The sequence below is a fragment of the Ascaphus truei genome, chromosome 8, assembly GCF_040206685.1.
Source record: "Ascaphus truei isolate aAscTru1 chromosome 8, aAscTru1.hap1, whole genome shotgun sequence".
In the NCBI taxonomy this organism is placed as follows: Eukaryota; Metazoa; Chordata; class Amphibia; order Anura; family Ascaphidae; genus Ascaphus; species Ascaphus truei.
The window spans coordinates 54,611,718-54,624,184 of NC_134490.1; the positions used below are offsets into that span (position 1 = coordinate 54,611,718).

At 43.1% G+C, this 12,467-nt stretch overlaps 1 protein-coding gene across 2 annotated transcripts in view; it reads left to right on the top strand.

Moving 5' to 3' along the window:
- The window catches only part of INPP5F (inositol polyphosphate-5-phosphatase F), a 58,568-nt gene that overhangs the window by 20,934 nt on the left and 25,167 nt on the right, over nucleotides 1-12,467 (top strand). For both annotated transcript variants that reach the window (XM_075612053.1, XM_075612051.1), the window contains exons 3-4: nucleotides 6,570-6,706; nucleotides 10,909-11,037. In XM_075612053.1, the coding sequence (XP_075468168.1) occupies nucleotides 6,570-6,706; nucleotides 10,909-11,037 (266 nt within the window). The remainder of the gene's footprint in view (nucleotides 1-6,569; nucleotides 6,707-10,908; nucleotides 11,038-12,467) is intronic.

A 12,467-nucleotide genomic window follows, 5' to 3' on the forward strand; every position in this document is an offset into this window, starting at 1 on the left:
TGATTCAAACTCTCTGTCATTGTTTTCAGTCACTGACCTTTTAACTGGTATAAACAGGACGGGCGAGTTTACACACCCTTCACCTGAAGATAGATTTGTGTTTTTTATCAATAAACTGCATGTCTGTTGCCACTTGGAGAAAATCCCTGTAAGAGAGGAACTGTACTTTATATGTTTATGTACATGCCCATATTGCTTTTTGTTTTCATTGTTTAGCTGAATTGGGAACAATGCTGTGTCACATATATAGGACTTGTTACTGAGGCACATAAATATAGGACTTGTTACTGAGGCATGTTATGATTCTTCTCAAATTGCAAGTTTGCAAAATCCTTCTCTGTAGAAGTCGGAAGTTAGAGTAGTATGACTGTAACAGGCAGTAATAAAATGCTTTCCTTGTTGTACTTTGTCTTACGTTGCATAAGCCAATACTTGCCTGTGATAGAAGTTACAGTACTGTACACTGTTGGAATTCACAACTGATAGTTTCGGTTTCAGGTGTGGTACTGGATCTCTGGTACACTTGGTACATTTTCAATGAAGTCTCGCATTCTGTTATTTTATTACCACCAACCAGCACCTTAATAACTCTGTCCCACGTTGGCTTGCTGTGCATGGCAGCCCTACTGCTAGCTAAACAAATGTTCGTACTGGAGAGGTTATTCTGAGCATTTCTCTGTTACCTATCCAAGAACTGGCAGGATGAATTGCGCAAAATAACAAATGTGGTTTGTATGGATCTGTGATTAGCTGGTGTTTCTGTTTGCTGAAGAACGGTCACAAGCTCCAAACTTTGCAGTCTGTGAAATGTACATACTGTGAGGCAGAAATATTCTTCTTGAAGTATCTAGATGCTGTACAGTTTGTCTTGCACCTCTTCAAGCTGCGTGATCGGACACCTCGCCCACTTTTCTGTCGCATTGATCTGACGTGCTTAGCATGTGATATGTGGTCTACTTTGAGAGCGATTAATTTTGCATCATGATGTATGGCTCTTGTTCCGCAGAAGGGGAGAGCATGTTAGAAAATCATGATGGTGTTGGATGAAATTCTTTGCAGTTAATGGGTATATTCTGTGATATTTCGCCACTTACTATTCTCCTTCCTAGCCTGGATTTCATTCTCTCTTTAAGTTGCAAATGTTCATGAAGGGAGCAAGGGTATTGCATGGCCGGGTGCTTCCACATCATTGCACCTGCAGGGTATAATTAGGGAGGTAAAGTACCTTTTAACAGAACTCGCAGAATATTAGATTAGGAACCCGACCTTGGTTTATATATTCCAAATCTGTTTGTGAAGCCCATTTAATGTCTACGCACCGTCTTTTATTGTGTATCCAACTTTCTTTGTTTACAATACAGCTTCCTGGGGACTGTAGGATCACCAGTCGGAATTTAATTTACCTCTGATATGCAGAGCGTCCCATCTGATACTTCTATTTGGAGGCATTGATACGTGTTCCTCAGATGTTGTCTCTTGTGACGTGCTGCTCTTGAACACTTTCTAATAACAAGTAAATGTTGGGAGTGATATTCATAGTGCGTAATGGGTACTGTACAGGAGCTGTACAGGAGCTGCTGGGAAGATGCTACCCCTCGCCACATCAAAGATGCTATTGAGCATGTGTGACCTTCACAATCTCTTGAAGGTCATTTTTATTGTAGGTCCCAGCCAGCACTGCAGAGATGCCTATGTAGAATGAGTTAGACGAATACCTGAATTATATGCACAGAATAATGACTCGGTGGTATTTGTAATTATAGATTTTGTTTGTAGGTGATTTTGTTTATATATTTTTAATAATGAAACCACTTTTTTGAGTGGTAGACCAGATATCCATATGAAACTTTAATAAAACCCAACTCTTAGTTGTAGATCACTGGTAATCGGATTAACATTTGTACGGTTGGGTCACCGATGATTTTGTTAGACACCTCCTTTTACATTGACTACTAATATGCATCCTACTAAAGCAGTCTTCCTAGGGTTGCAGGAATAGGGTACATTCATTTATGAGATCGATCACATATTTGGAATTGCATGCTGCAAGCCAGGAGACGACTAGCAGTATTCCATATATAATAGAAATGAATCCTGTTTTCACTCATAAAAACTGTGAATGGTTTTCTCTGGGACCAACCGAGCACTGTGTTCTATGTTCAACTAGATTAAAAATGTTTCAATAATTTGGCAATCATTACAGTGTGATAATTGCATTGAAACATTTGAGTGTCTGGGGGAAAACACAAAGGGATTTGAACCTGCAACCGTCAGGCTTCCGCTCGTGTTTTGCAATGTAGTGCCCTGAAATATCCGTTTCCTCTGCCCTGCTGGCAGTGATGGTAAATTCGACACATTCGGTGCTTGTTTATTGGTAGTATCCTTTTTTTCCCCCTCCGGGTTCAAAACACAAACCATCACGCCTATGTTTTCTGTCCACACCAAGTTATAAATCTTGCTTTGTGCTAAAATAAAGCACAGAGGCAAATGTTGCATAGCTCACATTACAAGTGACAGGAGGGGGGGTGGGGGGGGGGGAGGGGGTGTATTTTATAGATCCACCAGGGTTAAGCAGCCTATTCCTGCAGGAATCCTCGTTTTGCCCAGAACACGGCAACCTTTTAAAGCTGCAGTTCAGTCTTTTTTTTATTTATTTATTTTTTTACTTCAATAGTTTTGTGTGCAATCTCTAATTACCTAAAGAACTGCATAGCTGCAGGTCAATTCGTTCTCCATGTATTGATAGGTCGAAATTTGGTGACATAATTAGTGAAGGGATCTGTTTATATTCTGCTTGTCTGTCAGTGGAATATTCATGAGCACTCCTGCACTGACATGTGCTAGAGAGAGGGCAGGGCTGACAAAGGGGTGTGCCAGGGCTTGTGACAGGACATGAAGGGGCAGTGCCTTAGCAAATGGCTGTTAAAATAGAATACAAGAAAATTGGTCTTTAAAAGTTGTTTTTTTAAAAACAGAAAATGCTAAAAGTATTTTTTCTTACTACAGAACTGATTTATTAAAATAAACACACATGCAGGATATTGACTGAACTGCAGCTTTAATTCTCCTGAGATTTCTGCAGCACCTGGAACTGAACGTGTCTTCTGTAATGGTTGCCAGTGAGCGGTAAAGCAGTGTATGCTTTAGAACAGGGGCGCACAACTCCAGTCCTCAAGACCCCTCCAACAGGTCAGGTTTTCAGGATATCCCAGCTTCAGTACAGGTGGCTCAGGCAAAGATTTGAGCCAGATGTGATGAAGCAGGGACTGATTGAGCCACCTGTGCTGAAGCTGGAATATCCTGAAAACCTGACCAGTCCTCCAGACCCCAGAACCGGAGTTGAGCCCCCCTGCTTTAGATAACTGGTATAATGCGGGGGAGATCCGGTAGTTTTGCTTCTATTTCATTCAGTACAGAAATAGCGGAGACCTGACAATGATGTGTACGTAGGGGAGCTGTGAGCTGACACTTCATTAACACTTCACTAACACATACCCGCTTTGTAATGCTGTCACTTCAGACATAGAAAGCTACTTCCAATTCACACTGCATTCTCACACTTCTGTGGCATTTCTTCTCTAATTTTCAGTGGATCATGCTTAATCATTCATCGTTAAATATAAAGTGATAATTGTGGGGACCTGAGGGTAATTGGTAAGGACCATACTGATTAACCCAATCTTTTTAACCCTCTGATGTCCGAGAGATGGTAACACATTGTGTGACTGTGTGTTGATGTGGTATTTTAATTAATGAAATAAAAAAATACCAACATAGAAAACACTTCTGTAAGATGGCACTCATGGTTTTGTAATGTAGACCAGGATTCAAAGGGAGCGTAGTTATCCGGATTACCCCAAAGATTAAAGAAAGGTTACAAATATAGTGTACTACTGTATGATGAGTCTGGATGTAGAAGAAATCTTGGCTCTTACAGAATGCCTACTTACAGTGTAGTCTAATATAGTAAGCAGTGAGAGAGATATGTTCAGATGACTGGATTAGGTTATTCACACAGTGAAGGATGACAGGACCAGGGCACAGTATTGCTGGTCATTCTCAAGGAGACAACAGAAAAAAGGGAGAAGACCAATTGTGCAGACCAGATATAAATTTATCTAAAAAAACGGCAGGATAATATATGTACTCACATTGTGTACATATTACATGGACACACAAAATGCTGTTGGGCGCCCGAGGACATCTCGCGCCGTGGAGGTGATGGTATACGCCGCTTCCCCTTCACTCTCTCCGGTTACGCATCTTGCATCACTTCCGGTTAGGATGATGTCGCGTCCGGTCTTTCGGGACAGGAAGAGAGGGGCAGTCTTGGATCGGCGAATCCTCCTGGGCACAGCCTCACAGCGTTGCAGCACTTAGCGATGGCTCCACGCGTTTCGGTGAGCTTGTCCGCTTCATCAGGAGTAGAACTCATGGTTTTGTGTCAGTGCATACTCTGCATAAGTGAGCCCCACGCAGAATGTACGTCTGGCATGGTAAAGGTCTATCTCAGGAGTGGCCAACTCCAGTCCTCCAGGGCCACCAACAGGTCAAGCTTTCAGCTTATCCCTCCTTCAGCACAGGCGGCTCAGTCATTGTCTGAGAAACTGAGCCACCTGTGCTGAAGCAGGGATATCCTGAAAACCTGACCTGTTGGTGGCCTGCATGCATTTATGAGGCTGGAAGGTTCCGGTAATAACCGACTGTGAATTGTAGACTGTTCACTTTGAGACGGTGAGGGCAGGAGAATTATGCCCCCAAATATAAAATGCTTCTTTTTAATAAAATAAAACAGATTTTCTATCTGTCTCTTATTTTTCATATTGATCACTGCCCAGTTTCTGCCAGAGGACCAAATGGACCAGTTATTCATTCTGGGATAGGACCTTCTGAGCTTATTTTGGATGTATTCATGTTCTCTTATCAACGCTACCATTTTACAGGACTCCATTGTAACAAGACGCCAGCATCCCCCCAAACACCGTGATATGTCGTGAACGGAAACGCCGGAGCTCAAATATCCTGACCTGGTCCTAACAAATATCCTAGTCCGGCTGCTACTGTCCAGCGCGGGTCTCTCTCGTGCTGCTAATCTCACGCCTGTTATTGGCTATGATTTCCTTTGGGAGCGGTATAAAAATAACCCTGCAAAAAAATCCAAGCCGCTGGAAACAGTGTGTCAGATTTGATCATTTGCTAACTAAATTTCCCTCCTTTCCTCCCCCATATATCAGCTGAAAATGTCAGATTTCAAGGTAAAAAAAAATAATGTTTACTTTTATCTGCTTTGATGTTGTGAAGCCTTTGATGTCACCAATAGCAGTGAGGCACCTTGCTCCGACACGTATAACATTGTACATAATGCTCAGTGCTGCAGTGTATTTGGGATACCTGCAGCAGCAATATGAAATACTGTACTTCTTTTTAACCCACGAAGGGAGGGATGGTACTGTTTTTATAAGAATGACATGGGCTGCCTCAGAATATCTCCGAGGGTTCCCACGGAGTAAATAATTTCACTCGTGTTATTCGGGGGGGATGAGCACTTTAACTCGTGTTTAAAAAAACAAAACAAAACACAGTTGGTTCTAAATTTGTCATGTTTTTTTAATCTGGTTTTGCTAAAATGTTATTTGGGATTTTTTTTTTTTTTACCAAATTATGAAAATAAAAGCTAAAAATAAGCAGAAAATGCTAAAAAGGCATCAACCATTCTTAAGGTGTAAACTAAAAACCTGAGAAGCTTGATAACAACATTATTTAAGACGATATGGTGAGAAACCCCACTTGGCCTGGTGATGTTTTTGTTTTTAAGAATCTTTAAAGGTTTGTAATTTGGTTTTGGAATGTAAGGTTCTGATTTTGTCCATCTTGGATTAATACTCATTATTCTATATGTTCAGAAAATATTTAAAGTAGGCATTCAGAATAATCACAAATGGTATCATGGTAACACTGTAACTCTTTGGTTAGCAGCAGAAATGTATACACAGAATTAGTTGCAGCTTTGCCATCCTACCCCATCTCCAAGTAGAAATGTAACACTGGGGGGGAACCATCATATTTCGGGGCCTTAAAACAAAAAACTGTATTGTAACCTCATGGTGACAGGCCTGCATTACTGGTTCTATAGGAATGTCAATTATATTATCTTCATAACCTGGTTGGATGCTTCAGCTATTAGATCCTATGAATTGGGATATGTGTTTGTTGAAGCAAAAATCATGTTACAGCTCAACCCCGTTATAACACAATCCGTAACAACGCGAATCCGCTTATAACGCGATGTAAGTGTGGCTCCCAATTTTTGTATTTATGAATACTTTACAACACGATTATTGGTGTCTTAAATACTTTATTGTACAGTGCATACAATTGTACATTATTTCTAACGAGATCCGCTTATAGCGCGATGTGATTCTTTGGACCCCAGGCACAGCGTTATAAGGGGGTTGAGCTGTATTTAGAAATAATGCCGTTACTAGAATTTTCGCCCCTGGTTTCTGTGTTCCTTTTTCCGCACGTGGAGTCTTCCTTCTCCTCATTTTCTCTTGTTGCTCCCTCTTCAGATCTCCCATGGTGGCTTCTCCTCATCCGCCAGAAGTCGCTGATTGGAAAACTTCCGGGTGGGCATGAGATATATAAAGTTACCAAGATTGCGGTTATCCCACTATCCAATACTGAGCCTCAGGACCTGGAGCTAGAGGTAAATGTGACACGCAGAGCAGTTGGGTAGTGGAATTTGGGACTGCGCCCCTGGTGCGTGGAGGCGAGCCTGCTGTCCTGCTGTCGACCTTGAGCAGTAGTCGGGATGTTTTGCTACACATTGCTGCTATTGTTTCTGTAAGATGAAAGTGCAGCCGGCAGATGTTTTACTGAGAAGAACTTTATATCTGCGATATTCATTATCAGCACTTTCAATTTGATGTAGGGCAGGGGGTCCCCAACCTTCTTGTGCCCAAGGGCACACTTGAAACTTCAGGAGAGTGGCAGACGCCAACCAATTAATGTGCACACGCACAAAATACACTTACCTTGGTGGGAGGCATCCAGTGCCGTGCTAGCCCACTTGCAGAAGTTGGACCCAACTTCTAGCATGAGGTGCACGCAGCATTTGGTGGCACCGTGGGCACCCACAAAAGACTTTGTGGGCGCCATGGGGCTGGCACCGTGGTGGGGACCACTTATGTTAGGGGACACTGGCTCCTTCAGGCAGCCCTATACCTGCTATACTCCAAACTACTAATGTTTAGTTTTGTAAAATTGTTGTATCTTTTAGTAGCTCAAATGTCTCCCGTTAGGCCGCTATTTATAGTGCGCACTACAGGGCGCAAACGAAATGCAGCAGCCCTATTGGGCCGGCCATAGTGCTTGTGGCAGAATTTTGAGCCGACCAAATGTAGTTTTTTTTTTGTCGCGACGGCCGCATCACGTGAGCGGTTCAGCCAATAAGGGTGAACCAGCCTGGTGACGCCCCATCTACCATGCACACATTGTTCTGCGCCTGATGCCATGCGCTCCGTCGCACGCACCCACTATAATCAAAGTCTTGCATGTGTGTCGGACATTTTGCTTCACACCATTCTTTCCAAATAAATATTCGCAGTTTCCCTGCTAGTCGCATCAATTCAACCTGACCCCAAAAATCAAGGCAAACTTCTGTGGCTGGATGATCCTTTCCCTGTAAATGTGATGGTCAGGGAGAGGTTTTTAGGATGACGTTTAATACTTATGTTCCCGCTTTGTGCTTTCTTTTTAATATAGTATTTGTCCAGAGATCAATATCTATATCTCCATTTTTCTGCATTTTTGTTTTTCTCAAACATAAATCACACGTTTTTTTAAATTGATTTTTTATTTATTTATTATTACTGCAGTTTGAACTTCTAATGTGCATCACCCGTATGTTGTTTAATTTGCACACAGTCCAGAAACCTCCCTTATCAGGGCATGCCACTACTTGTGAAAGGTGAAGGAATGCTGTGAGTGTTTGGTCCCACCCCCCTTATTCTCTTTTCATATTAACACTCGCTGATTGCGTGCCGAATGTGTAAACTATTCCTCCCCTCGATGGAAAACAAGATCTTTATCATTTGCAGAATATTGCTATTTTACAGCTTTGCCTCATTTTCTAATAATGAATATAGTCTTGTGTACTATAAAGCGACCAATCGTCTGTAAGGCTCTCCAGGGACTGGTGTGCAACAATGTATTGGAGATTTTAAACTGTGATACTTCAGATAAAATCACCCACATTCTTTTCTTTTAATGCACAACCTATGTGTTTTCATACAGACCTGTTCATATTGGGTCTTTAATGATCTCATAAGACATTCATTCGTTTGCTTTTTTAGTTACATAATAGATGAGGTTGAAAATAGACATGGGTATGCTAAATTTAGATGACGGATACTTATCCTTTATTTGTATTTGCTCTATTTTTAGCCAAAGGAAGGCAAACAAAAAACCCCAGTGACACATTATCCAATTATATCTCAGGGGGGCCCGGAGGGGGAATACATTTCTTCCTCCAACAATGGCAATCAGATTTCTCCCTGAATCAACAGCCTCCCCATGTTTACTTATTTGGTATATCCCTGTGTATCTCTCCTTTCTAAAAAGATGTCCAAGATACAATAGATACAGTATCTGCCATCAGTAAAGAATTCCCCATTGTGACTGCCCTTACTTAAAGACCTATTCCTTTGTCCTTGATTGGTATTGTTGTGTCTCGGCATCGCATGTTTTCCATAGGATTCAGTAATAATAAATGTATGCAGTATCACAGTGGGGTGTACAAGATGCAATGTAAAAGATTTCGGAGCTTATTCTACATCACCATTTTAGGCCGAAAATCCCTATTAACTTCAATGAGGAATTTAGACCAATTGGCCACTTGAGCAGATGTAGAATAAGCAGCTTAATCCCTTTTGGTGTCCTTGGAGGATCAGCGCGATGGCTTGTAACACAGAATACGTGGGGACTCCCTGGTGTTGGCTTCATGTAGACACAAACATTTCCTTTGCCAGTACACAGAGCTTTTCTGGTCACGCAGTTCCAAGCAGAACCCACAGCAAAGCTGTTCTGCAGCAGAATGGCTCTTGTGTGAAAACGAATGGCAGTGCATGCCATGGCCTCATTCCCTTCTTCCCAGACAGCGCCATTATTTTCTGTGGAATTGGCAAATTAGATGAACATGCTGAATCGGCTCTGCACTGAGCAGGCGATAATAGAAATTTTGCAGAGATGGTATTAATTCCTTAATATTCATCTCCCTACAAAAGCACAGACAGGCATATTTTATGCAGTCTGTACAAAATGTTTGTTTACCTATGCTAGATTCTGTTATTGCAAAAAAATTAATTAAAAAAATTACTGACGCACTCTCCGACACGTCGTCCTTTTTTCCTTGTTTGTTGCCACCCCATTATGTTCTAATAAAGCCTTTTATTTTTTCACTTTCTGGGTACCCTAGTTTCTTTGTTTCACTACTGGATTTCACGAGAGTGCTCCCGTTACATTGTAACAACTCTATTATTATGGTTTTTAAGATTAAAAAAAAAAAGTCTATATTTATATTGAGTGCCCGGGCTCTGCATCTTGGTTTACTTCTTAGGCCGCGCTTATAGTCCCGGCGACTGCGACGGTGACATCAGGCTGCGATCGCGACCAAGCCGAGGCGTCGCTCCTACTATAAGCGCACGCGACGACTTCAGGCTTCAATACATTTGTTTGAAGGGACTATAAGCGCGGCCTAAGGCTGTGTCCACGCTGCTGCTGAGCGCGCTTGGCATGTTGAGTTCAATAAATCTCAATTTGTCCGGCCACGCTCTTGGGCGCTAGGCGCTTGTCGAGACAGATGAAATTGATTTCCAGGCGCGATGAAGGGTCACATGACCTTCAGCAACCAATCGGCACCAGTCACTGCTCGGCCACGCCCCTGGCCACATCCCCTGCTCGCGCTTGAAAAAAAATATGCAGGACAGCCGAGCGCTCATGCTTGGAGTGTTAGTGACATCACTGCTCTCAAGAATGAGCGAGCTCAGCGGCAGCATGGCCACAACCTAAGGCTGCGTCCATACAGCCTTCACCGGCGCGGAGGTGTGCGCGTCTGTGACGTCACCTGCGTGAAGCGGGTGCGTTTTTTGGACATGCTAGACGTTCTGTCGGGGGCATGTCTGTGACGTCACGGAGCTGGTTCGCGCTCATTGGGCGAACCGCTCACATGACCTGCCCGTCGCACCGAGAAATCGGTTTCAACTGATTCCTCACACAACGCGCGCCCCCTCCGGCTGTCTATGGGTGCGATCAATGCCTTAAGGAAATATGTTCACGAACGCCTCCGTGCCGTCATCCAGACCATGGCCGCAGCCTTGGCAAAGGGACTCCGTTAATATATGGAAGCGCCACATATTTGCATCCGTTGTATTTGGTTTATTTCTATATTTTTCTTTTGCATGCTTTTTCATTTTCTGTTTCTAACTGCTGTATAATGAGACCTGCAAACTGCCCACATGTAATATCAGCTTCCTTGAACCCCATAAAGAAAGTCCTCTAATGCACGCTGAAAATATATATGGTCAAATTGCCCTAAATCGGGGGTCTCAAACTCGGTCCTTAAGGGACACCAACAGGTCACCTTTTATGGATATCACTGCTTCAGCACAGGTGGCTCAATCGAAGACTGAGCCACCTGTGCTGAAACAGGGATATCCATAAAATCTCACCTGTTGGTGGCCCTTGAGGACCGAGTTTGAGACCCCTGCCCTAAACACATTCTGGAAATGTTGACAAGAGTATTTGATTGTCCTTGGATTGTAGCGGTGTGCAGTAACTTCAGGGCTGTAATAACTGCAATATTTTGTATAGCTCACACTTTGATGTTTATTTGTCTTTCTCTCCCCTCAGCTCTGCAAGAAGCATCATTTTGGGATTCACAAGCCAGAGAAGATTACCCAATCCCCAGACGACTCTAAATTTCTCATGAAGACCCTAACTCAGATCAAATCAAATGTATCGGCTCCAAATAAAAAAAAGGTATTGATTTTATGGTTTAATTTTTTTGCTGCATAGACGAGCGGTTCCCAACCTTACTTACTTTGTGCCCCCCCGCCCCCCTCTAGACAATATAGAAAATACCCCTTATTGCCTGCGCATCAGACTATTGCTGACAAAACTGTGTGACTGATCCCAGGCAGTATAGTGTCCTGAGCTCATGAGAGGGACACACACTTAATAAGGCCCCAAACTGCACCTCAGTGTGTGCAGGCAGCATGGGGGGTATAGCTGTTACTCACTGCAGGAGCTTCCAAAGTCACGCCCCACAATGCCTTGCCACTGTGAATGCAATGCATTGTGGGGAGCAACTTTTGAAACTCCTGCTGTGCTTGACAGTGATACCCCCCTCACACTAAGGTGCAGTGTAGGGCCTTACTAAGTGCGCAGCCCCCACACGGGCCCGGGAACCCGCTATCTTGCCTAAGATCTGCCATTACAACCCCATGGCATTCCCGAACCCCCTGTTGGGAATCACTGTCCTAGACCGTATCTGCCTGACCTCTTCAGAAGCTGGTACCTTGAGAGAATAGTTGACAGTGAATTAGCTAATTCAAAGTGTTTGTACCAAATCAGTGTGATTTATAAACGTGTGTTTGTTTTTCGAGATGGCAGAACAATCTCACATCACCCTAATATACCCGTTACCAGTGGGTATAAAGGGGGGGGGGGGAATAGGAGTGCTGAAGTCACATCTGAAATTAGCATATGTGACACAAAATACTTCCACACCTGACATCTCATTAGCATGTAATCTTAAGTAACGTGAACAGAATACGTAAATCGGTTGTACTCGCTATGTAAATAAAGCCTTAAATCTGAAGGGGTTAATCAATCTGACATGTAGCTATTGGTAATTCTGGTGGGCACCTGCAGTGTATTTAGGAAAATGTCCCTGTCAGAGGGCAGGTTTAGAATATACATTGTATCACTTTGCAAATAATCCAACACATGGCAGCACACAGAATACAAATGCCACATCTGAACACTGAATTAGAGCAGGCAAAAGGAAAATAAGCAGAATAAATCCCGGTGTAGGATCTGCTTAACAAAATAATCATTGGTAGACGACCTCTCCAATGAATGATGGGTTCGAAAGCGCTCTGGTGCTGGGATGTGGTTAGTATAATATAAATCTGTGCCGTCCATGTAAAGAAAGCCCTGCAGGTTTACAGAGGTGAACATGGCTCCAAGAAGTTCATGTTGGGGTTGTAGTGTGAAAATGTATTGGTGATAATAAAGCAGTGTCATACCTTCCGGTCAGTCTTACGTGTGTAATGTAGACCAGCGGTGCGCAAAATGGGGGGCGTGCCCCCTTGGGGGGGTGGAAGATTATGTAGGGGGCGGCGGAAGATTATGTAGGGGGGGGGGCGGAAGATTATGTAGGGGGGGGGGCGGAAGATTATGTAGGG